Source organism: Cyrtonyx montezumae, unplaced genomic scaffold (assembly GCF_038088225.1).
Source record: "Cyrtonyx montezumae isolate F1298 unplaced genomic scaffold, pur_monq_1.0 scaffold_4, whole genome shotgun sequence".
Classification (NCBI taxonomy): Eukaryota; Metazoa; Chordata; class Aves; order Galliformes; family Odontophoridae; genus Cyrtonyx; species Cyrtonyx montezumae.
Window position 1 is genome coordinate 12,925,551 of NW_027072045.1, and position 26,520 is coordinate 12,952,070.

Sequence of the window (26,520 nt, forward strand, 5' to 3'; positions counted from 1 at the left end):
CAGTGCTCTGTCACCCTCACAGTAAAGAAGTTCTTTGTCCTGTTTGACTGGAGCTTCTCATGTTCCAGTTTGTGCCCACTGCCTCTTATCCTGTTGCTGGGCATCTGAAGAAAAGAATGATGTGTTTTGAATTCAAAGGCACTCTCACCGTGTGGGAACATCTGAATCTTATGCACAGTCTCTTATAAACACTGGGGGACTTAGTTGTGCCAAATTATTGTAGTTCCAGCTAGGTTGAATTTTAATTTAACTTTTAACTCACTGTAGCCAAGCATTTGGGGCCAAACAGCAGTGTGAAAATTTTAGGATTTACTTAAAATAGAAGTTCCTTGTTATTGTTGCCACAAGGACTTATTGAATGTGTGCTCTAAATGCACACAAAGCTTAAGAACTAGGTGACAAGCAAATCTCCAAATTGAAGTGCATGTTCTTTGTATTCAGGCTCACTGAAGTTCAGGGACCCGACGTACAACTTATAAACACGGAGTCATTATATGCAAGGCACTGCAATGGAGGCAGCTCAACATCAGTGTTGCAGTGGCGTATTTTGCAGTCACCTTGACCTTGTCTTCTCATAAAGCAAATCATCATCACTTTCCATTTAGTGCCTTAGACCTGCTTGAGCCCTGTTGGGAGCTTGTTTTGCTGCATTTGCTCCTTTAGGCTGGTTTATACGAGCGTGAGTCTGGTCCGTTGTCTGAGGTGCTTTCAAAAGCACAACAACCCACCTCTTTAAGAATATAAATGATCTAAAAAAGCAATTATTGTTCATCTGTTGACATTTAACAAATAGTACTTTTTTTTCTTTCTTTTTTTTTACCCAGGGGGGCTAATAATGAACAAAGGCTGGGAAATTTTATATATCTCCGCTATCAAAATTTCCTGACTAAATGAATAAACTTGCTGCTTAAAGCGTTTTTTTAATGGTTTACTACTACTTAGTCTCTTTCAGTTCTGAATAGAAAAATCACCAGAGCTCAGGTGGGATACTATGCAGTAATGTGTTTTTAATCAACAGATTAGTTAATCAGCCATGATTAATTAATGATGAATTAATTATACCTTATTGTGCAGTTCTGCTGCCTAAATTGAGCTTTAAAGGAGTTATTTTATTAATCATCATTGTGCTAATTGCAGACACTTACAGAAGGATCGCTAATTAAACATGCAACCATATGCAAAGCAAGCAAGGCTGCTGAGAATGGCAAGAAAAAGAGCATTGATTCTCTGAGTAGCAACTTTATTGTAATGAAATATTGTACAGTTGACCTGGTGATCCTAATTACTCACTAAGACTTATTTTAGCACATTGCACATTTTCAGTCAGCGGTAAAAAAAATCAGTTGTTGGGACAAATTTTGTCCTAACGGAAACAATATGTTGTGTGAACTTCAAACAAAATTATTTAGAATGTGCGCGGCCTTGTTCCACATTTTCATTCAAAGCTTCTACTGGGTAGTTTTGCTGGTAGAATATAGTTAATGAAACTTAACTGACTTAACTTTGAACAAGGTCCTGGATGCTGCTTCATAGTTGCTAAGTTACCACGGTACCAAATGTGGTGTCCATTACATTTGAAATGAGTAGTGAGACTCCAAGTTACATGAGTTTCACATTGAAAAGAGGAACGTGCTGTTTCAGTTGATTTCTAGGGGACGAATTCAGCATGGAAAAAGCAGGAAGGGGACGTTACTTAAGGATAGGTTTCTGTGAAGGAAATTCAGCTTAAGCACAATTTTTAGATCCCTGTAATTCTGAAAACAAGTGTTTAAGGGCAAGAATTTCATGGAGATGTCATCACTGTGGTAATGCAGTTGTTAGGCCCTTCACATTAATTAAATAAAATTAAGAATGATTTTTGTTGGACTGACTATATGATATTATTAAAATTATCAATGTAAAACTCAGGTGTCTACAGTGCAGATTTTTGACGTAGGATCATTACAAGGCACTCCCATGTTTTGAATGAAGACCTGGGCAGATCCAGGAGTCAAGACATGAAAATTTAAGTGCATGTTTACTCACTTTACTTCTTTATTGAGTGCTTTAGAGGTGCGCCTCATTTTGGAGCTAGGATAATGTGTGTGACTTAGATGAAGGGAGCAAAATAAGAGTATAATCAATTGAACAGTAGAAACCACTGACTGCTGCTACAGAAATGAAGTAGTAGAAGGGATGAAAGAGAAACAGCAGTCCAGGTCTATATAAAATAAGCCTTTTACCAGTTCTTTAAGGACTCATGAAAATACTTTGCATTCCTTCTGCGTTATCTAGATGAAAATAGACTGCATATTTTTAAAGGGAAGCTTTGGCAAAAAAGTAGAAAGAAAAGATTTCACAAATGTGTGCACAACAAGAAGCTGTAGACAGGGGCCATGTGTTCACAAGGGATAGGAAGGGAAATTAGCAACAGATGAGACGGTTATTTCTGGGAAATGAAAGATTTCTTTGTTTCAGTACTCATTAGAGTGACAGGGAAACACGCCAGAAACAGAGGGAACCTTCCCAGGAGAAGAAAAGGAAAACAGAAGAAAATCGAGGGTGATGATGTATCAAATGAAAATTAAATTAGTTCAATTAAAAACTGAGAAATAACCAAATTAAGCAGTTTGATTCTGATTTCAGGAACTTTTTATTAATTTGTGTTTGCAGACGAGTAGATCGGTATTAAAATCATTGCCAAATTTACACAAAAGGACAGAACAAAGAATTTGTTTTGATTGCTGAGTCACTGCACTTATTTCTTTAATCTTCTTTCCTTATTCCTCTTCATTTTCCTTTATTTCCTTCTTCATTTCCTAAATGTTGCTGCACACTCCAACTGTAAAGTTTCAAAAGAAGGTAGAAGTAAAGTCACAGAAAGTGTCATTGTCCTAAATAGTAGGAATGTGTGAGAAAAATTGACCTGAGGACAGTTGTAGCCTGTGATGTTTAGGCTTGACACCTAGAGCAGAATACTACAGCACTGAATTCTTAATGTTTCCAAATTCATTGGTTTCTGTAGAGAGAAATTAAATTTGATTGCTGTGTTTTTCCCTTACTCACTGGTGAGATAGAGCATTACCTGCTTCCAGTGTTGTATATGCAGAAGTTTGATGCACTTTCCAAATGTTCTGTGATTTTTTTGGTGATACTTCCAAACCAAGGAACCACTTTCCCGTGTTTTTTTGTCACATTAAAAATTATAGTGTGGATAAAATACACTAAGCAAACACAAGGCAAATGCAAGCATTTCAATACTTGAGCAGGAGAAGGAACTTGTAGTGGAAAAATTAAGTTTGCAAGATAGAAAAGGATGTGTATCCTCTGTACAGAGACTACTATGTATAGTTAAAAGTCTTAAGCATATTCCCAGTTTCTGTCACTAGTTGAGGTTAGTGGTGCTCTGACAGTTTGGATGTTTTGGGGAATGTAGGCTGAGCAGATTACAGCAGAGCTGGATCAGACTTTGAGGTACAAGAAATCCAGAAACATGAGTTTGAATCTAGATGTGTTCTCTCCTGAACTATTGCTTATGCTTTTTGGATCCAAACCGAAGGGGTGCTGCTTGAGTGCCCATCCAGCCAAGCTCAATTCAGGTGGGAAATTGCACTTGGAATTCTTCGATTTGTATTCTGTTTCAGAAAATCTCCTTTATTCACAAATATGTATAGCTACAGACAGAAATAAATGATCAAAATTATGGCAGTTTCTGTCATCATATTCAGAAAGAGATGTCTCCTTTCTGAACAAAAAATCATTGTTTTAAAAACAGCTTTTTTGGGCTTCAACAGATTTATTTGTAGTACCTTTTTGAAAACACATTTGATTGATGCAGGTCTTTAATATCACACCCTCCATTCTTACCCGTGTTTTTAAGTAGTAGCCAACTGCAACTTTCAGTCACCTTAGCAGTTAATAGTATTAATTGATGAAGTCCTCTATTAATAACCAACTGCAGGCTTTTTCTCAATAAAGTTACAATTTCAGCAGAAAAAAAAAAAAAAAAGATTAAAAGGAAACACCTGCTCCTGTAAATTACTCTGCTGCAGGTACCAACCCAGGAGACTCTGCAGATGGTTCTGTGTTTGCAAGCCTGACCTCAGCACCCCTTCATCAATCTCTGACTGATTGATTCTTTCCAAAGTGGAGCACACCATATCCCAGGGTACTAGGAGACGCCTTTGCATTAGTCCCAGTCAGAACACCAACTAATTGGTACTTGTTTTTTTTCATTTTTAGAAGTTCTTAACGAAGGATTTTTTAGGATAAAGGACAAGTTGTCTCATCAAGCACCAGCACTGAGTGAAAGAGCAGTCAGACAGGTCCGGGAAGAATTACTGGGAATTGTACTTTAAAAGTTATAATCTTTGCTAGATTTCTTTGATAACTGGGAGTATCTCATAATGGATCATGAGATTGAAAAACAGAAATAAAACATTGACCACTAAAATGATACAGTATGAATTTATACCCTGCCAGCCAAGAAAAAGAGAGGTTCTAAATCCTGTCCATTTTCTCTTTTCCTCTCTGTTCAGGCATCTCACTTCTCCTATTGAAGCCTGAGACTGATAAGGCCAATATGTTCTTAAGAGAGAGAAACTTTCTCACTGCATTACCCGGTGTGCACTTACATAGAAGCCTTGTACGATTTATTAAGTCCAGTCTAATCAATACATCTGTCTTTGTAAAATTCATTAAATCCTTTATGGACGACAGAAAATACTTTGGATCAAAATGGACACATGCTTGTGTTCCCTGTGCATTCCACATTCCTGTTTTGTGCAAAACTCAGAGGAAGACAATGAATAATATACTGGCGTGATACCAGTAGAATATTTGGCTTTGTTTCTTTTTCACTGAACACTTCAAATTTTACAGTTGTTTTCAATTCTCTGAATGACCAATTTGCATTTAATGGCTTAAAGAAGCTGTGTTCTTTCCCTAAAGAAGATGACGGAATAGAACTTAATCTGTGTGCAGTTTGCCTGAATTCTTTGTAGTTTCAGATTTGTTGGATTGCTGTCTTGGATTATTAGGTAATTCTGAGTATAGATAAGAAGCCACCATCTAAAGTGATGGCCTTGATGCATGTCACAGAATGAAATATTATATTTAACAGAAGATGCTACATGTGTTCTTGTAAAAAATCTTCATATTTGAAATTTCCACTGTGATATTATTAAGGCTGAGGAAACTTCCTGAACTTGGAATTTGGATCGTTCAAGAGAAAATGCCAGTAAGATCTGATTTAATGCTGTCATCTGAGATTCTTGGTATCTCTAAAATAGTGAGGAATGAGAAAAATCAGCTAGCTCCTCAGGAGAGCAGTAAACAAATAAGAAGCTTTTTGATACCAAATATTCAATCCTTTTTCTGTATCAGTTTTTATTCTCTTATACCTAGTGGGAAACGTTGTCCTTTGTGCATTCTAAGTCCATCCAGCATTATATCTGACCAGCCACTGCATCGTTCCTCTATTCAAAACTGTCTTTAATACTGGCTTTTAAAGTATATCCGTCACATCTAATTCATTTGAGTTTGGAAATGTGACACTTTGGAAGTTTGAAAATCTGAAACATTCCATGTTACCAGGTGCCTCACTACAACATCTTAATCTTTGGGAGCTGCATTTTTTTCTGATGGAAAAACCTCTGTGGCGTCCTGCTGTCCATTTGGACAAAAGAGCAGATGTGTTGTATGTGTGAATGCGTGTGTGCTCGTCTGCCTGTGGCAGAATACCAAAAATAGAGCTACAGAAGTTCCTTGTTAAGTTGGAAAGCATTAATTACACCATCAAGCCTTACAGTTAACAGCATAAACCTTTTTCTAAATTGAGTGTGGATTACTTAATTTACATAATAGTTTAATTATAAAGTCAAAACATAGCGGTAAAGTACCACTAAAAGATGAAACAAGGTACGAGTGTCTACATAAAAATAACATATATTTCTGTACGCCAGTTTGTTTTCATGCTTCCTTTTCTTTTACCCGTGCTTGTGATTCTTGCCATCTTCCAGCAGATTTCATATTCAGCAAATAAAGACAACTTTATCATTTAAAAAAAATTGTTTGAAGTGGGTAAAAATATGTTTATGGGAATCAGAAAGTGTCCTCCCAGAAAAGGTGCACACTGCTCTTTTGTTAGACCAGACCCTGCCTAGTTCACACTGACAGCATTATGAACTGTTCAATCTGCAGTGGTGTATTTTATTTATTTTATTTTATTTTATTTTATTTTATTTTATTTTATTTTATTTTATTTTATTTTATTTTATTTTATTTTATTTTATTTTATTTTATTTTATTTTTTATTTTATTTTATTTTATTTTTAATGCTTATAGATTATTTAAGACTGTTAATTCACTAAACTGAATTAACTGCCTCCAAAATGATAAGTATCACAAATATTTGAACCATTATTCAAATAGTATAACTGATTTTTAAAATTGTTCTGACTCGCTGGAAAAGTCACTTAGCTACCAATTAAGAAAAATCCCACGTTCTGAAGTGTGTTATTAAATAAGAAGAATTACTGTATCTCTTTTTTATGAAGCAACATTTGGCAGTTCAAGTCCTTGGAACACTACTGTAAATACAGTCACTTCCCACGTATATATGTCTTTGAGTGATCATATATATACATATATTTTTGTATTCTTTCCAGTGCAAAACTGAAAGTTAAGAATGTTTCTAAATGTCTGGACTGTGTAGCTCTTACTCCAGAAATGCTGTTGTGAAATACTCAGAAAACCAACTGTAAGTATATTTTGCAAATATATGAAGTGAAGAATAATAGACAAAAGTCTCATTTAACAGCTTTGACCCATTAGTGGCTTTTAAATCATGCATCACTGACTTCAGGCTTGCTCTTGTCAAGCTACTTAAAGATACATGTTAAATCAGGCATTTCATATTTTTGCCCTCATTCGCTTTTGTTTACCAGCAGGAGACAAAATATTTAATTAGTTTTGGGGCATTTATAATCTCCCCTGGGTGAGCTCCTGCGACAATGCTGGACGCCACTTCTGAGTTAATTCCAGTCAGGCTGGCCCCTCCAGTACAACATATGGGTAACCTATAAGCCTTTAGCAAAAGTTGCAACTGAACTATTAGAGGGGTGGGACCTCCCTGCTGGGAAAATAGTGGGCAACAAAGCAAAAAGGGGCCAGCATCACCGGTGGAGGTCAAGGCAACACTCAGACCAAACAGCATCTGGCAAACTGTGCCAAGTAGAAATCGATGAGAAGCAGGGCAATTGGTAGAAATTTTATGCCTATTTGCACAAGAAAATAGCTCCTCCTGAAGAGAAAAATAGTAATAATGAAAATATAAAATGCTTACACTATCATGAGTCATCGCCCTTTCCATTGTTGCCTCATATATTTTTATTCCACATTAATTGCTGCATTAATTATGTTTTGAAGATGAAGAGTTTTGAGAGTTTTCTTCCTAATTGGTTAGGTACCAGATTTATAACTGCAATTTATTTCTGAGGTGGATTACATTCTCTTCTTCAGATTACAAGACAGAAAACAAAAAATAAGAAAATTCCTGACACTATAGAATCAGATTGCAGCTGTAAATCCACATTGCTCAGCCCACTTGAATGCTTGCCTTACTTTTCATCTTCTTTACCTAGTATTGTCCCACCTGTCTCTCTCCCTCTGTCTCATCTTCTGGCCCTTATTTTTCTCCATTGTCTTTCCTTGCAATCCCTGCATATTAAGAGAAAATAAAAATACAATAAAATATAAATGAATGAATGAATGAATGAACAATTTCACATGTTAATAATCTTCAAGAGCTAGACTAGGAGAGCTCTAATGCCCCACAACTGTTAAGAATCTGCCACTGCATTGTCTGTAGCCTACAGTTGGCATTGTTGCCCTTGGACTTGTGAAGGCAGGAACTCAGTGCTTACAACAAAATTACAGGATAATATAGCAGTCACATGCATTACTTGTTCAAGATTACTATGCGTGATTCAGGTGTGTATGCCTGATACAGAACTTTTCTGTAGTCAGAAAGGGAAAATCTTTCCTATCTTTCTACCATTACCAGCCAGGAGGTCCCACCAACACACCAAGACCTACTTAACTGACTGCATGGACAGCTGATTCAACTTCAGTCTAGCAGAAAGCCAACCCTTGAAAAAATATTTCTCCTGGTTTTGAGACATTGATGTGACTGTCCAGTCATATAAGCATCAGAATGTGCAGAGTGGGAGTATAACCTGGAAAGAAAAAAAGCAGGAATAGGGTAGAGAGGAAGGAAGGATAAGACCTCTTATTTTCCACAGTCTCAAGCTGTTATATCTGTTCAGCTCTTCAGCCTGACTGTATTCTGCTCTGCTTGGTTCACTGAGTTGGCTCTAACTTCTTTAGTCCATCACCAAATTTATTGCACGAAGTATAATGTTTTGCACAAGTATGTTGCAGAGAGATTCGCCTATTTCCTACTTACCTTGTTTTTGTTTTGATCCTTATTTTAATTAACCTCATTTGATGCACTTTGTTTCATGTGATTTGCCAACCATCTCACATCTCACCTGAGGGAAAGATACTTCCAAAGTGTGCCATTGAAAAGTATCAATGACAGAGAGAAACAAATACACTGACAAAAAGCAATAGTGAGGGGGTAGTATGGCAAATGACCTTTAAATGTGGCCAGGTGACTTTCTTGTTGAACTACTGAAGGAAATGATCACCTCAGAGAGTACTGAGAATAAAATGAACTCTTTTAAGAACATGTGGGAAAAAGAGTGCAGTTATGGTATTGGGAAGTGCTAGGGAAAATTACTTACTCATCTTACTGCTGTAAATTGCTTTTCAACTTCCTGCTAAGTGTCTAAATTTCTTTTAAGGACACAGCGTTCACTTGAGAGTTGTTCTTTTTGCTGATAGACCTAAAGGGAAGTATTTCTATTGGAGTGATAGGGAAAAAAATGTAAATAAACAGGGAAGGAAAACACATTATTCCCTGCACCATGGATTGCTTGTCTGTCTTGAGAGCAAATACTGTGAAAGATTGGACCCTTAAAGGTAATCCCATTTTGGTAGTTACTCACCTGCTATTAATTAAGCAGCATACTCCACTGTTTTTTCGGCTTGCTCAGTATAAACTACCTTTGAAGCTCCTAGAGGGTTAGAAGTCCTGATGTGGCTTTTAGAAAGGATCTAGCAGAAAAGAAATAGTGCTACGTGGCTAGAAGGAAAAGGTAAGATTCTTGCTTTGACATATTGCTTATATCTTACATTACTTCTAGTGTAAGTGGAGGAAAGGAGGTATTCTGAGAATAGGTTTTAACCTGAAGCGTGACTGTCACTTCCTTTTAAAATTAGTACCCTGCAACAGTAATTAATGTGTGTTTTCCATAGCAATGTATGTGGAAGATATAAAGTTCCTCTTAAAGGTTTCTGTGGTGATCGTCTGAGTTTCCACCTTGGATAACTAGCAGAAAATTTATAATTAGTATCTTTAGTTTATTTAGTCATAAGTCCTGAACCTGGTTTATTTCACAGTGGACTGAAAGTATCTCTTGTTTTCCTAATGTCAGCGGTGACGTAAAGTTGATAAAATAATTTGTTTTAGGAATGAAAAAAGCATGCTTAACCACTGGGCTTTTTTTTTTTTTCCTACGAGTAAAACACAGTATTTTGATTAAAAGCACCATTTTAGAATTCAAATGCAAGTCAGGAATAATGCTGCTGGGGTTATGGGGTAGCACTGATTGTGTACCTGGAGATTTGAAGATAGAAATGTGAGTGAGTAGGCACAGAATGCTCTAATGTTTCTTCTGGCTTCAAATTACATTCTGACATAAAAAAGAGGAGTAGAAGGGAAATTCTTGTGAAATCACTGATATACAATAAAGATGAAGCTAGTAGGAGATAGAATCTAGATTTGTTTTTAACACAAGAGCAGTATATCATGCTGAAATATATTATCAGGTTTTTGAAAACTGCTGTCAAAATATTCTGAGATCCGTTGGATGAATAATTTCAAAGAATAGTGTCTCTGAGAAATAAGTAAAAATAAAGGGAGGGGAGAGCAGAGTTACATAAGCAGTACTCAGGGCAAGCTGAAAAAAATGAGGAAATCATGCCAGGTGAAGGAGACCTGGGAAAATGTCAGTGATACCCTTACTACTGTTATCTGAGCAATAGGGTAGTTTGTTTTGTAGCTTAAGGAGGTGTATTTTCATATGGATAATAATGATGGAGAATCAATTAGAAAGGGTACTGTCAAACTGATGGTACTGTCGTTTGCTGCCTTACTATTCAGTAGTGGAGTGAACGATAAGGTTTTTGTGAGTTGTGATTTTACATTTGAAATCTTTGTAATTCATACTTGTAGGATGTGAAGTTAGAAATGCTTTTCATACTTAAGGCATGAAGCTAGCAGCACAGTTTTCATAGAAAGAGCAATTAATAATTTGAACTGAGTAGTAAATGTTGCATGAGAAAGCACTATATTTATTAACTTCCAAAATGCCTTAATTTTAGTGTATTCTCACATTAACAATCCCTTGAGATTCGTTTTAAGCGAGAAAGGATTCAACTGAAATTATTTGGGCATGTTAAGTGGCAGTACTGAAATACGCTGCAGCAATTGCATGAAGATTTAAGGTGTGGGTTGTTTTCTTACTGCTGCCCATGAGGCATCCTCAGAAAAATAAATGTCTTGCGAGTTCTAATTGGTGATCCTTCTGTGACAGACATATGGTTGTGTGGTTTTTGGAAATGTGCTGTTTTCAGCTCTCTCACACTCACAAGTATTCAGAAATTGTCATTCAGAAAGTAACACGTTAATGCACAGTAGTGCTTTTTTCTCATATTCGGGAGAACAGGTCAGCGCACACAAATAGGAATGTTGAACATTATAATGAAATGTGGTGAAGTTGTACTTCTTTAAATATTGAAGATGCATCGTACATTTTGATAATGGAATAATGGAGACTCCCTACCTCAACCATCATCTCTGTTCAAGACCATTAGGATTCAGAATATTAAGAGCAGAGCAACTGGGCGTAACAGCCACGTTCAACATCTGTCATGCTCAAGTCCATTAGTGTTCAATTGCATCCTATTGTTTTTGGATTATTCAACCTCATTTCATTGTCATTGCTTCTGCTAGAGATTAATCAGCTGTTTACAACTACTTTGAGTTTTAGAGTCATAATGAAAACAATTGAGTCATAGTTCTAAATAAATATACAGTATTCAGTCTCTAATGAAAAAACTTAGTAATTTATGAATGCTGGTAACAGTTTAATTAAGTCTGAAATCAATACAGATAATAAATCATTGTGTGGCAGGTTTTTTTTTTTAACCTTTTGTGTTTATGGTAACGTGTTTGTATGATTTTTTTCTTTGTAATTTATGTTGATAATGTACAGTGTAAGTACTGTAAAACCAACGTTATATGCTGTGTGTCTGAATGGTGACTTCACTGTTGCTAGAGTTAGAAGCACAAACGAGCTCATACAGCCAGCAAGCAGATCCATCTTTTTTACACCTTCTTTTATTCTCCTTATCTATTTGGGTGTATTACTAAGAAGACACATGCTGTATTTACATTCACTTAAATATGCATGTATACATTATGGACAGTGTATTAAAAAGGATAGTTTTCAGAGATTTTATCGGCGTGTCTCTATCACAACCTTTCCAAATACTTTAAAAATTAATAGGTAAATCCATAGCTGCGTTTTAACCGTTTCGACTTGTTCTGCATTATTTTCTTAACATTGCTGACACATAAATATATAATCTCAGTTTTTCTCGGAGTGCTGTTCTCTTCACAATGGTCAGTCCTTGCGTCCTACGTGATTCCTAATAATTTGAGTCTGTTTGCTTCAGTGTTGTATAGTGAAGCACAGTATTTTTCCCTGCCACACGTCACCAAGCTAATTCTCCTGTTTTGTTGGAACAATTATTTCTTTTCCTTCTCTTTTATCCACCAGAATTTTCAGATATTTTAAAGTACAAATGCTACAATGCACAGTGAGAGTTATATATATATTTTTTCCTCGTGAGTTGCAACAGATTATCAATTGAAAGGATCTTTTGCTTAACTGCCCAGAATCTTGTGGGGCCAGCCAGACACTGCTCCAGATGGCAAGTTGTTAGGGCTGGACAGAATGGCTTTGGAAGACTTCTCAACAGATGAAGGCTGTAATGTTCGGGTTTTACTGTTGCTTTTTTTTTTCCCCCTGTGGTTCCCAGGCTGGGAAGGTACTGGGATGGAAGCAGAGTGCCGCCCGCCCACCTGCTACCACCTGTTTAGCTTTAGCAATTTCTATAAAGCCTCTTCGAGTCTGTAAGACATGATCATTGCTTACCAGCAGCAGTCAAGAAAGGAGAGATTTCTTTTACGAAGTTATGCCTTCAGATTGCCACAGTTCATCGTATCAAAGCATCCTCCTAAACTGAATCAGAACTTCTTTCAAGTGAAATGGCCATTGGGATGGATGTGTTTTTAATCAATTAATTTCCTTTCTGGCTTAAAAGGACCATTTTCTTCAGTAACTCGTATTTTGAGAATGGAGATTTCATTGTTTTCTATTTATGAATTTGCGTTTACAGAAATGAAAAGAATGAAAGCATAAGGCACTGAGAACTAACTTCTTCTTTCATTAAACAATAAGCAATTTTCAGGCGCTTCCAGAAGAGCCAGAAGAGTTTTTTATTTTTTTGTGCTAAGATAAATACCTCATCAACTGTATCTGGAAAACGATTGAACAGGTACACAGGCTACTTACAGGAGTGCTTTCTCTACAGCTGCTTAGACACTTCATTTTTAAAGTGTGATTTTTGTGTATGCGTGTGAAGCTGCAGCTAAAATAAATATGAAAACCTGTAAATCCAGTCATTTGGATTCGGGAGTAGAATCAGACGTCCAGTGCAGGAGTGGACCGGGCTGCGTTGTGAAGTGCAGCACAGAAAGAATGGAGAGTGCTGCCAAGAGAAGACTGGCTGCCAACGCCAGGGAGAGAAGACGGATGCAAGGACTGAACACAGCCTTTGATCGCTTGAGGAAGGTGGTGCCGCAGTGGGGTCAGGATAAGAAGCTCTCCAAATATGAGACCCTTCAGATGGCTTTGAGTTATATCATGGCTCTCACCCGAATTCTTGCTGAAGCAGAGAGATACAGTACTGAAAGAGAGTGGATTAACCTTCACTGTGAACACTTTCATCCAGAGAGCTACCACCATTTTACAGGACAAAAAATGGCAACAGACAGCGATCCTTACGCACAGCGAATATTCAGCTATCACCCTGAACACTTTCAAATAGCTAATTAGAACTTATTACGAGCTGAAAATATGCAGCAGGCCAGATGTGTAATTTAATAATTAGCAAGAGTTAATCTGCTTGAATAAGGTAATATTGGCATTACAATAGCTTATTCATGTTTGTGTCTTACACTAATTTGACAAAATAAATTTGCTTTGAGAACTTTAAATCAATATGCATTTAAGAAGTATGAATTTCTTTGCTGTTGATAGGAGTTATTTGAAATCTTACGGACTATTACTTGCTAGTTAATTTGGCTCCTTTAATTAATAATTCTTTTTATTTAATTATGATCCATGATAGCATTTCCTACCAGTCATGGGCCAAATTGACCCTTGCTATAACTGAATGGAGTAACACCATAAATGAATTTAATTCTATGTTTTTATTTTCATGTCACCTTTAAGGTAATTCTTTGCTTTGTTTTTCCTTGAATGTCTCCCATGGAAAAAGTTTTATATTGTATTGGAGTTCTAGTCCTTGGAGAACTAGCTTTCTTAAACTTTGTAAGTTTGATATATGGGTTCCAAAACTGTGTAGGTTTGCTTTAATCCAACTTATGATGTCTCCTGTATGCTCGAAAAAGAGCTAGCTTCAAGTCATGAAAATGTTTTTATTTTTAGTAGTTGTAAAAGCAAATGTGGTTATACACAGTGAATGAGTTGCTTGTGTGAAAACAATCAAAACACTTAGATTTTTTGTAGGTTGTTTGCATTTTATTTTTTAATTTTGTTATCTAGAGACAGTGACAGATTTTGTAAATCATAAAGTGTTTTGTATGTCCTCATATACTACCTTAAATTCCAACCCTAGAAGTTACTTACTAGTAACTTTGCTTCCCTTAGTATTTCAGTGCTTCCTCAGCCCTGACAGCTTAATGTGCAGAAAAATGAATTAGCAAATGATGTTTGTCACTCAGTTACAGGAGGGAGTGTGTTTAGCACACCCTCCAGAAAACAGACTTTAAAGATAAGGTTGGTTGAAAGGTACACTTCACTTCAGCTCTGCTGATGCCCTGGATTGGTTTTTTATTTATTTTCTGCTCGTGCTTGTGGAAGATAGAGGGATCTGGGTGGAAAAGGCAGAAGAGTTAGGGCAAGGAAACTAGGAAGGTAAAAAAAAACGAGTAGGAACAGAACAGCAGATGTGCCCACAGAAGTCTGACTGCCCATTGTGATGGCAGCAGACTGTGAAGATGAGGGATACTTCTGCTGGTGCTGCTGTTGGGAGTGTCCAGAAACAAGCCTTTTGCTAGTGTTAGCCATCTGGGAGAAGGAGAAAAGGAGCTGCTGTCCCAAGGCAGCTGGTGGTGGATTTCCAGCAGGGCAGGCTGGCAGGTTCCCTGCTGCCTGCTGCCATACCTTGTCATTTGACAGAATCCTAAAATAGAAGTGAAAGTTTTGATAGGAGCTGTTTGCAACAGTTAAGTAGCTTTCAATGAAAACACAACAGAAGAGAAGCAGCAATAGGAACGAAGCTCTGTTTTTGGGGGAAAGGAACTCTGCTACAGGAACTGTTATATATAGAGACCTGACCTTATTATGTCATCTTCCTGAACCTTCACTGACATTTTGCCTTTGATCAGTGTCTGGAAGCATACTGGTCTGCAAAAGCCACAAGTTGGACTGTATTTGGAGTAGAAGTTGTTGGGACAGACTTTCATGTCTAGGTGTAAGAAATACAGAAGAGAAAACAAATGTATTCTGAGTAAATTTCTCCCTTAATCACTGGTATTCAGGAATGTTTTTTAATGTATACTTTAACTTTTCTGAGTTTGGTAGTGATTAGGGTAATTATTAAAGAGCGGGCTTTTACTTATGAATTTCATTAGCTTTTATTGACAGATAGAAAGTGTCCTTTGGCTCTGTGCCTTTCAGCCTTCTGGGAGTGTGAAGTCATGTTGTTTGCTGATTGCTTTAGAGGTTTATACAGTGAGAATAGGAGTAATTGTTGTTTGTCACATACTTCACTTAACACTTTTGAAAAGTTTGTTATTATTAAGTGACCAATTTCTCTGTATTGCAGAATTGTAGAGGTTAGAAGGGACCTCTGAAGATAATCAAGCCCTACCCCCTTCTAAAGCAGATTCTTTACAGTATGTTTCACAAGTAGGCACCCAGGCAGGTTTTGAATATCTCCAGAGAAGGAGACTCCAGTCTCTCTGGGCAGCCTGTTCTAGTGCTGTCACCCTCACACTAAAGTTCTTTGTCACGTTCAGGTATAATCAATACAATCCTCAAATAATTAAATGATTTGAATGATATGCCATCCTACACTAATATATTAGTGTAATCTTTTGGCAGAAATTGTGTTAACTGCACTGCTTGCACAACAATGGATTTTCCATCCTGAAACAGGAATATAATGCAAATAGCTTGCAGAATTCTGTGACATAGAAATCTTGGCTTAGTGAGAAATAGACTTCTAAACCCTATGTGGGGAGGGTACAAAATTTATATGGAAGTATAAGCGCCAAGGATGTATACAAGAACAGTACCAATGTGTTTCTGCACTGCTAGCATATAACTTTATTATGTGGGATGTGACATTGTGGATTACGTGCTGCATATATAAAAGTACATAACCAGCATGTCTCATCCATTTTGTTTCTCCCATTTGGTGCTGCAGTACACCGGCTTATTGGCAGATAGTCTGAAGATAGAAATAGTCACAAGAGCAGTGAATTAGTAAGCAGCGAACATTTAAATGACAGTAAGCTCACAAAAAGGGGAGCAAACCAAATCTGTGGTTATATTACCTAAATTGTTAACAACTGAAAGTGGAGCCCTAAGAAGCACTTCAGTGCAGAGGACATTTTAAAATTTGATTTTGCTAGTGAGAAGTGCATGTTTAGTTAGTTAGTTTGTTTTTTTTATTAACTGATAATAATTAGTAATTATTTCACTACTAACTGAAACATGCTTTTACAGGATTTTTTTCTTTGTTTGTGTTTTGGGAAAGTGCAGTGTTGAGTTGGAAGGTGGGATTTCTAATTTACTGTAGAACTGATGGCAGTGGAGTAAGTTCTTAATAGCTATCTGTGTATTGTCTGTCAGTGCTCTTCTAGGGTGAAACAAGGCAAGGGGGAATTTTAAACAGGGAAAGAATTATTTTTTGATGGCAGTGTGAAGAGCAAGCAGTGGTTTAGATGTCTCAAATTCAATAACCTTCCAGGAAGTCATTGACTTCTCTTAACTGCTTTTCTTCACTAATATTTCAGTGACTCTCTGTGAAATGTTCACTTGACCAATTAACTTGGATTTCATTGCTGCTCTAGAGAATTTATTTCCCACTGACTGTTCCATCCTTGCCAGATAATAACTGTGACCCTTCTTCTGTACTAGTCTTTAATGGTATGGCCCCACTTCCCCCCAATAAACTATTGCTTCCAGTTGGCCTCCAAGTGAATTTAGATGTGCGGAGCTTGCTGTGTTCTTACATGTGGAATTTTTTCTGCTTGTGGATTTCTGTCCCACTGAGAAGTGCAAGCCAGAGATATATCATTTTGTAATATTAGTACGTAGTAATTCTAGAGTCACATTATGAATACACAGAGGATGAGAAGTTCTTTCTTCATTAAATACTTGTTGCTTGTTAAACACGTATGTATTTCACTATTGAAATTCAGTGTGCAGTTCTAATGAACTATCTGTGGGGAATTAAACTCTATTCTTCCAGAATGTTCTAACTGCATCCCAGTGTTTATTCTTTGAACTAGCATAGGTGGTCTTATGATTCTTTGAATCATTTCACCATTTTTTACAAGGTGGGCAGAGTTATTTTTGAATTCAGACTAGAGAGATATTTTCAACTGCAGTGATTTTTAATTGCCTGGAAATTGAACTAGGGTAGTATATTCCATACATGTATGATAGCAACTAAAAGTCAGTGATTTCTTCCAGTCTAGCTATTGGGGTTACCAGTGGAGATGTATTAGTATGTCTTATCACTTCAGTTAATTCCAGCTTTTTAGGTTTATCCTTTCTATTGCACCATTTTTAAGGCACAGACCATTTGATAATATAAACACACAAAGAACAAAGCTCAGTTCTGGGCTGGAACACCTAAGTGGTGCTGCAGTACATGCATTATGGAAAAAAAATGTAAGTCAACGACATTGCAACTTCTTCAACTTCTTTGCATAGATATCATTAGGATTAGATTGCATGGATATTATTAGGATTTTTTAATTCATTTTTAGCTGTGTTTCCTGTACCCTGCTAGGTAGAACTTCTGTAGTGAAATCTTCAGTGAAGTCACTGTTGTGATGTGATTCGCTAGGCAGAAATTAAAAAGAACATGATTTTCTGCCATAACTTTAATATTCCAAAATACGCTTCTGCCATAAGATAATGAGTACCACTGCACTTGGGTTTCCATCTGTTTTATCTGGGCAATACAGATGCAATTCTCAGGTTTAATTTAGGACTGGTTTTATCTAGATTTTAAAAACTCATCAAGAATTTTCAAAACGGCTTCTTTTTGCTGTATTGTCATATCTCTATAAAATACCCAGGAAATAAAGCAAATGCATTGAGAACAAAACCACATTTATTCACTGAAGAAACAGTCCAATGCTTCCTCTACACAGGTATTACAGACATTTCATTTCATTAAAAAAAAAAAGCTGTATGGTTTTAAGTTTCAAGAAAACATACTTTTAAAAAACCCAAAGCAAAACCTTTCTGTATAATACTTAAATATATTCTACCAAATTATTCATTTTAGTATTTTGCATACTAGCAATTTTTTCTAATTTGTAGTTCAATTTTCATTTGTACAGAAATTAACATGCAAAGTAAATCTTAACTTTCACAGAATTTGCTTAAGATGTCTGCGTATGTAACTCCAAATAAGGAAAAGAAGTCAACATTAGAATGGCTTCCTGCAGTCTGAAATCTGACGTCGGTGGTTCGGTTCAGAATGTCTTTGATGTTTCTCCATTTCTTTATTTAAAAAGCAAAAATGTAGTCACGTGCTGTTAGAAGATGTTAGAATCCTAGCGAATGGTCTGTTACTCAGCATAATTTCACACTGAAATACATGGAGACCTCCACTTGAATTTGTAGCACATATGGCCCAAGGATTATTTGTATGATGTTGTTCTTCATAACTGAAATGGACTTGAACTATAAGGGCATTATTAAAAGCAGCTTTTACTGCTCAGAGGAAGTGATATTGCATGTAGGAGCTGCTTTAGCTCGTGGAGCTGTAGGAGGCTTAAAATGTTATTGCAGACATTGTCTCTGACCTAGCACTTAGACAAGGATCAGTCTGTGCAGGAATGGAGAAACATGGTTAAACGGGACAGCAAAATCAAGCCCAGCAAATATAATAGAATGAACCGTTTTTTTCACCTGTTGTCTCTTATACTGAGGCTGTAAAGTCCATCTTCTTTGAAGTATTGGTTTTGCTTCTGCACTTTCATACAATTTTCACTTATTGAAGAACTGGATACAGAGCTAAAGGCTGAAAAAGTAAGTCTTCTGTAACATTCTCCAGTGCCCTACTTACTTACTGCACAGAGGAGTTTTGTCCTACATCCAATAACTGGGCATTTCTGTGGGTGCTGGTTGAACACAACATGCCACAGGAATTTATGAGACACAGTGGAGTTAATCTCTGCCAGTCTGTAAAGTAGAAGGATATGCCCAAGTACAGGTGTTGGGTATGAATTCTACAAGATGGTGATGATCTGACAACCTCATAGGTCTTTTGAACGTTCAAATTGTCCGAAAGACTCCTTACCTTCTGCTCTGGTTCTCCTGAGAAAACTTGCTCTTTTAAAATTTGATTGAGGAGTGAGGTTATTGGATGAAGAAAGAGTAATTCAAAACAAGAGAAACTGATGTTTAGAAAAAAACAACCATGTATTTCACAACTGTGTGCTAGCATCGTGTTTACTATGTCTCTGAGTTGACAGTACTTTATGATTTTCTTCTCAATAATGTGAAGTCTAAAAGCTTGAATTTCATTAGCTGTCACAGCCAAGTTCTGTAGAAACCTCTGGTTTTGCTCCACACTTTCGCAATTAGTTAAACACACCAAGGACACACTCTCGTATGCAACTCTGAAGCATTTATTTAAGTTAAGGTGAGATGAAAGAAGATACATTCCTGAACAGTTGGGCATTTGTTTCTTCTTTTTCTACACACTTGGTGTACTTTAAAACTGATGTTAGCACTATTTTTCCATGGAGAATGACTTTGGATCAAAAAATAAAATGTATCAACTTTAATCAAGAAAAAAATATAAATAGAATTTTAAGGGTCAAAGTGAATGTGTTTGTAATGAAAGTAGTAAGGCATTAACAATGAATCACTCATTCAATATTTAACAAAATTTTTCATCAGCCCTTGCTAATCATTTTATATGAAGATACTCTCCATTTTTTAACCTTGTTGCAGTTAAGAGTACAGCTCTTATTTCAGATGTGTCTCTTTGCAATCCCTGTCATTACTGTAAACAGTTGGAATTGGCAGCCACTTAGATATTATGAAAGAGGCTGCAGACTTGTTTTTTCGTGTTGTGTGCTCTCCCCCTCACACTAGCGTATGTGAATCATTCAGAAAGTGTGTTCCACTGTCTGCATGTGAGCAAGTTGTGTCAATCCAGCTGTTTTAAGGCAAGAAGTCTATTGGTACTAATGCAGACTGCTATATGACGCTGATGAGGGCTGTGTCTGTACCAAGGTGGGTCAAAAATTTTAAAGCAAAGATAATACTTCTGCTTTCTAGTATAGAAAGCATGGAAGTCATTTCTGCCATTCTTTGAAATAGATTGTGCATCTGGTCGCATACAAAACCAGGACTGGATGGGAACAAGAAACTAAGGAAACCTACAAGATCTGAATCAGAAAATGATAAATTACAGAGAGTTTACCAAAATGATTTCTGTATCTCACTGATACAATGTTGTTTCACGCTGTGGTGATTTAAAGGACTTTTGGAAGATAATTAACACTGATTCCAGTAAATGCTCTAACATTGATTTTTATTGTTGCAGCAGCCTGCCCTAAGTAAGAGAATGAGATGTTATGTTAGTGTGAAATCGAATCAGCTGTACAATTGAACAAAAACAATGAAAAGTCAAGGTGTTCAGGAAAAGAGCACAACTGCATAGCGTGTAATGTATCTTGACAGTGTGATACCCTCATGGCACTTGAACTCAAACATCATCAAGTTTTGTGACAACTCAGTGTTGTCTCTACCGCTTACATGAGCAGTTTTTCCCGTTGGCTTTTCCAGCAGTCAACAACATAAGCACCAGTTTTGCATCTTCTTTATGATGAGCACATTTGTTCTGCTAATTAACAGCATTTAGATCCGTTCACTGCGCTTTGTTTACACGCTCATTCTCTGGGCTCAGAATATGCAAAGGAGAAATGTTCTGTAGCAATTAATAAGCAAAAGTTAATGACTACAGACTATTTGGGATCAAATTCTGATTTTGTTTATGTCAGGTGCACTCCAAGTAATTTCTCTGACTTGCGCATTATGTAGGGAAGTGTGATGGATAAAGATTTGATCCTTCTGCAAATAAATACTGTCAAAGAGAATATTTATAGTTCAGGTGACAGGTTTTGGTGGTGCACTCTGTAGCCTAGTTTGCTGTGAATCTGCCGGGGCCTCTTGTTAAATGGCTTAGAATTAATCTTTCTTATGCTGATTTTTGGAAAAAGCAGTAGCTTTTGTCTGCCTCAACTCAACAACAACAACAAAAAGTACATTTAAAAAAATGTACTGCTTATCCTTCATCTTGTCTGCTCAAAATTATAATTATGGAAGCCAAGGGAGATTTCGCTGAAGAAATGATGAAGAGATATGGCTTACATCTTGTATCTGTGCTCTTTGTCTTTTGGTTTGTGCCAAGATCTTGGACATGTCATCTGATGTTATAACGTGAAAATCGCTACTGATGTCAGTAATATTCACAAGTATGATTCTAGCACTGGTAAACAAGTACTTGCAAATAAGAAGTATTTTCTCAAGAGTAGTTACAAATATGGGAATCTTTAAATATTTTTTTAACCAACTTTGACTCACTAAGCCATCCTAAAAACAAGTGAAGATCAGAGGAACAATGGCTTCTCTATTCTTGAGATGGACAATTTGTCTAAACTGGGCATCTCATAACTGCAGTCACTTGAATCAGTGCATCACTTTTCCCAGCAATTAATTGTATTTTACTTGCCAGAAAGGAAATACAACATCAGCAACAAGCATTTCTGCTTTCTCACTGAAGTAACTGTATCTTGTATTGTCTGTCAGGATGATAATATATATTAGCTTCCTGATCTGCACAGTCTGGGGTGAATCACATGAGATTTCTAACAAAATCAAGGAAGTTATAATGGTGAGTTTGTTATGGTGGTTTTGTGATATGTGTTATGGTACTCAGGTAGGAAATGGAACAATACAATAAATTCACTTCCCATAAATCTTCAGGGAACCAACAGTTAGTGATATCATAAGTTGTTTTTGTAGGAAATCCAGGGATAAAAGGCTTTCTCTTTCTCAAGTCGCTGTCTTTACCAAGCATTCTTCTGCTCTTAAGATAACTCCTTGTTGTTTTCTTTGCATTTGCAATTTTTTAACTTACACTTTTAACTTTGAAAATAATCCAAATAAGATATAAAAAAAATAGTATATACTAATTGTTCTTTTCATTTTTCTTTTCATCTTTTAATTTTTCTTGTCCAAAGAAGAGGGATAACGGTAATGTAAAGAGGCAAGAAATCACCTTACATGGTCACAGATTCTAAATGCTGTACAACTGTGTAGATGCTAAATGTATTTAAATCAATTATGAAGTGTTCTTACCTCCTTCTGTTGTACTTCCATTAGATTACCTTATATACTCCTGTTAGTTATAAGGGAATCTTTTAGCTCTTTGCCCATTCTTGTTGTTTAAGTTCAAAGATCTTTGTGTGCTAATGGAATTTTCTTTCTTAATAGTAGACACCATACTTGTCATTGTTTCCTAAATGATGATGAAATCATTGATTTCCACCAGATCATAATTCCTTTTCAGTTAGAGGAAAAAATGAGGTATATGGTAGATACTTTTCTTTCAGTCACATTGAAAATGAGAAGATAGAGGCTGATATTTGAAAACCTTGGAGTTATAAGTTTGGTATGGATTTATGTTTAAAAGCAGAGAATCACTACCAGTGTAAGGAAAAAATTACAAAGCACATTGGGAAGATAGTTTCAGCTACGAGTTCTACAGAACATGCTTCAGACCACAGGAAGATTAGTTCCCTATGTCCAAGCTCTGGGCATATGTCCTGTACCTTACTTTATGAATCATTATGCCATGAGTACGCAGTTCATGGAGTATACACACACACACAAATATAAATCTATGTAGGTACAGCTGTATACCTTATATAATTCTATACTTATCTAGACCTGAATTCAACAATTATAAGATTATCTGGCATTATCACATATAAAAAAGAGTTACATCCTTTTCCTTTTACTTGTGCTTTGTGATTATCTGGCATTTTTTTAGAGTTACATTCAAAGTCATGTTGTTTACCCTCAGTCAGGATTGTTGTTATTGTAATATCAGTGTTTTCTCTGGGCAGTATTCCAGCAAAACATCATCAACCCTTAATGTAGCTTGCTACGGGAGAGTAGCTTTAATTCTAGCAGTAGAAGTGGTATTGGCTTTTAAGTGCTGAAAACTATGTTTACTATGTAATTCGTAGCAAACTACACAGTACTGAATTTATTGCACAACACTCCATACCACAATTATCCTGCAGTAAAATACTATGCAAAAGTCTTGTATATGTTACTTGCAAAGTTTGCAGCAGCAGTACACTTAATTACAAACAAGTTGCTTGTAAACCTTGAGCATCTTGCCTTGTACCTCTTCATTTTTCTTCAGTTCTAGTGTTTCTGCAGGTGAAACTGGAACCATTGTTCGTTTGCTTGTTTTTCTTCAAAGTTCATCACTTTCCACCATCTTTTGAGTTGGGGATGAAAACAACACAGGGCTTTCAGTAGCTGCGTAGCCAGAATAAATGTCGAGTCCTTGTCCAGTAAGGTTTGCATACCGGCCGCTCCCAGGTCGAAGCTTTATCGGTTGTGGAATTTGATGATGCCACTGAGCTGAAGTAACAAAAACAGAATAGGCCGCAGAAACCTCTGAATGAGTTAGCAACAAAACAACAGAAGTCAATGTGTACAACTGCTAAGGTCCTTCCAATGTTCTTGAAGGGAGCACAGCATTTTGTTCCCTGTCTTAGAGCCTGTTCCTTCAAATAGTACCATCTGCGTAATTTACATGTTGAGTGTTTTTAATAAAATATTTATGGACAAATTTCCACCCCTTTTCAATTCAGTAGCATTGTTTTCATGAATTTCAGTAAGTCCAAAAATGAATCATTTAATCTTTGAAGCCTTCTCCAAGCTCTTGCAAGCAAAAGAAAGGGCACATGAGAGCATGAGCAGAGATATGGGACATAACTTTCATTTTATACTGCTCTGACCCATGGAGGACTTTTCTTTTTGGCTTTTTGTTTTGGCGGTATTTATTTTTGAAATCAGTACTTGTTATTGTGCTTGTTTCTTTGCAAATAGAACTGTAAATACTAGACCAAACTTTCACTTGAAACAGCATAAGGAAAAGTGGTTTCTATCATTCTGGCGTACAAGACATGCAGACTCTGTAGAAAATATGGCTAAAATCAGGACACATTTCTTACTACTTTTTTTTTTTTGTCTTTTAGTGTTCATCCTTCATATAAAAAAAATAATTTGTCTGCTCACATTTAGACATCTGGGGAATTACTTTTCATTTTGTGTATGTTTTTGAATCAATCAGCCCTCTCATTAATACTGCATTACTGTTGTTTTTTTTTTTTTTTTTTACTGGTTTTTTTCTGCCACAAGGTGGCAGAAAACTTGCAAAGATGCACTGATTACCTGTGGTTATCCCTGGTAAGTTTTCTTCTTTTTTTTTTTAATAAAAAAACAAGATTGAGAACGTTTTTGAAGGTATTGATATAACCCCATACTTTGTGGCATGTACTTTCTGTTTATAAGTATTGCTTAAGTTATCAAAGTATTTTGTTGTTGTTTATGTATACAAATTACCTTAACTAGTACATTCATCTTGCATAGAGACAAGTTAGATGTTGTACCACAGTTCTTGAACTAGGCTTGGGCCTTTTGTGTATTGGATCAATACATTATCATCTTAGCTAGCTTGCATTAATTAGGCATAGTTCACATCATATTTGCTCCCTGGAAGAGAGGATCTACTTTTAAGTGTGCCATTTGTTATCCTTTCTCAGTGTCCAACGGAACAGAGGTAAGGTTCAACCTGAATACACATTTACTGTACTTTTACGTGTCTGTGGAAGGTGAAAAGCAGGAGTAACAAATACTGTGCAACATTCCCCTGTTCCCACATCAGTTTAATGGCAAGTAATCTCATAATTTAACTTCACTGTTCTATCTCCTCCTGGTGGCCTTGTTAAACTGCAGTCATGCAGTGGTACCATAATGTCTAATCCATGGCAAAACTAGCAATGTAAGAACAAAAAATTAGATGAGAGGTAGGACTGGCAAAGAAAAGAAAATGTTTTGTTTTGTTTTTTTTTTTTAATTTACTAGCCAGTACTTACCGTAAATGTCAAGTCTAGCAGTACAAGAGACAATACCAGCTTCATTTTTTGCAGACAAGGTATACCAGCCAGCATCTGCTTTCCTGGCAGGCTGAATCAGAAGGCAGACATACCCTGTTGTATCTTGGTGCATGCTGGGAAAAGAAAATTTTAGGGTTAGAATTTGTCAAGAGTGTGACACGTTTGACATTTTGCTATATGTATATGTCAACTATGAATTAAATAAGTCCCAACTTCTATTCTCAAAGAAGTATCGGACTGTGACCTTTAGACACAATAGATTTACTTTTAGGGTAGCCTCAGACAATAATCTGAGTAGCTGAAATCTATTCTTGCTACTTTCAGCTCTGAAAAGCCATGGTGTTTTTGTTTTGTAGGCGTTAATAATGGAATTGCTTATAGAATTCTAATGAAATAAGCCCCTGTAAAGCTGCTGGTGAGTCGTACTGTATTTTATTTCTAGTACAGAAGCTGGAAGAATAACGTTTGTACAAAATAGTGATTTTTTTTTTTTGCAACAGTAATCAGAGCCAGTCAGACTTTCTTATGACACCCTTTTCTGTGAGAAAAATACCTGAATGGCAAAATCTTTGAAGATTAATTTGGACAACATTCAGAGTAAAATTTGTTCACTATTGCCTCTTCATTTGCTCTTTAGCAATCTATGACTTCTTGGGCACAATTCCCAGGAAAAAACTATATGGTAGTATATCAGAGAACTGAGGTTCCTCTGTTCTCTTGGCCATGGCTGGTTGTTTTATCAATCCAAGTGTTTCCCTCACTACAAGGGAAGAAATGGGAGATAAGCATATCAGCATGCTTAGAGTTGGAAGATGTTTTGAAATTTGGCATTTTGCTTTCATGTAAACTGGATTGATACGTCAAACCACAAAATTTCAGGACAAGAGGACAATTCTTTTTTTAGGTAGCTCCTAATAACAGGAACATTCAGCCTTTGCTATCAGCACTTCATAATTTGCCTTATGATAAGACAGTAGTACAGAAACTCATGTATGTATACATCTTGGTACGAAAAAAGGTCTCTTGGCTCCATAGAATCATTAAGGTTGGAAAAGTCCTCTAAGATCATCCAACTGTCAGCTCATCACCACCATGCCCACTAACTCATCTCCCTAAGCATTGCATCTACATGTTTCTTGAACACCACTTGGGTTGGTTATTACCACATCCCTGGGTAACCTGTTCCAATGGTTGAGTGCTGTAGTGGAGAAGAATTTTATTCCTAATGTCCAACCTGCACTTCCCCGGCACAACTTGAGGCCATTACCTCTTGTCCTGTCACTGTTACCTGAGAGAAGAAACCAACCCACACCTCATCACAACCTCCTTTCAGGGAGTTGTAGAGAGTGAGAATATCTCTCCTAAGCCTCCTCTTCTCCAGACTAAACAATCCCACTTCCCTCAGCCTAAGACTCCCCCTAAGATGTGCTCTGCACCCTTCACTACCTTCATTGCCCTTCTCTGGCCACACTCCAGCACCTCAATGTTGTTGTAGTGAGGGACCCAAAATTCACTGGAAGATTGTATCAAGTAAGCATTCCTGTCACAACAAATGCTGCTGCTGAGTCAGTTTTCTT

The 26,520-nt window shown here is 36.6% G+C and overlaps 2 protein-coding genes across 2 annotated transcripts in view; one reads left to right on the plus strand and one right to left on the minus strand.

Moving 5' to 3' along the window:
* The first annotated feature begins 12,932 nt into the window (after positions 1-12,932).
* Positions 12,933-13,289, plus strand: ATOH7 (atonal bHLH transcription factor 7). The gene has a single exon (XM_065746661.1). It carries the CDS (start codon positions 12,933-12,935, stop codon positions 13,287-13,289), a length of 357 nt encoding a protein of 118 aa, XP_065602733.1.
* A 9,393-nt stretch (positions 13,290-22,682) lies between these two features.
* MYPN (myopalladin) overlaps positions 22,683-26,520 on the minus strand; it is a 49,124-nt gene continuing 45,286 nt past the window's right edge. Inside the window, exons 19-20 of the mRNA XM_065746343.1 lie at positions 24,923-25,056; positions 22,683-23,402 (exon numbers count right to left, since the gene is read on the minus strand). Of these exons, the coding sequence (XP_065602415.1) occupies positions 23,233-23,402; positions 24,923-25,056 (304 nt within the window). The 3' untranslated portion in view covers positions 22,683-23,232. The remainder of the gene's footprint in view (positions 23,403-24,922; positions 25,057-26,520) is intronic.

Excerpts from the sequence above, each read along its gene's own strand:
- ATOH7 (XM_065746661.1), top strand. The coding sequence starts at position 12,933 with ATGGAGAGTGCTGCCAAGAGAAGACTGGCTGCCAACGCCAGGGAGAGA.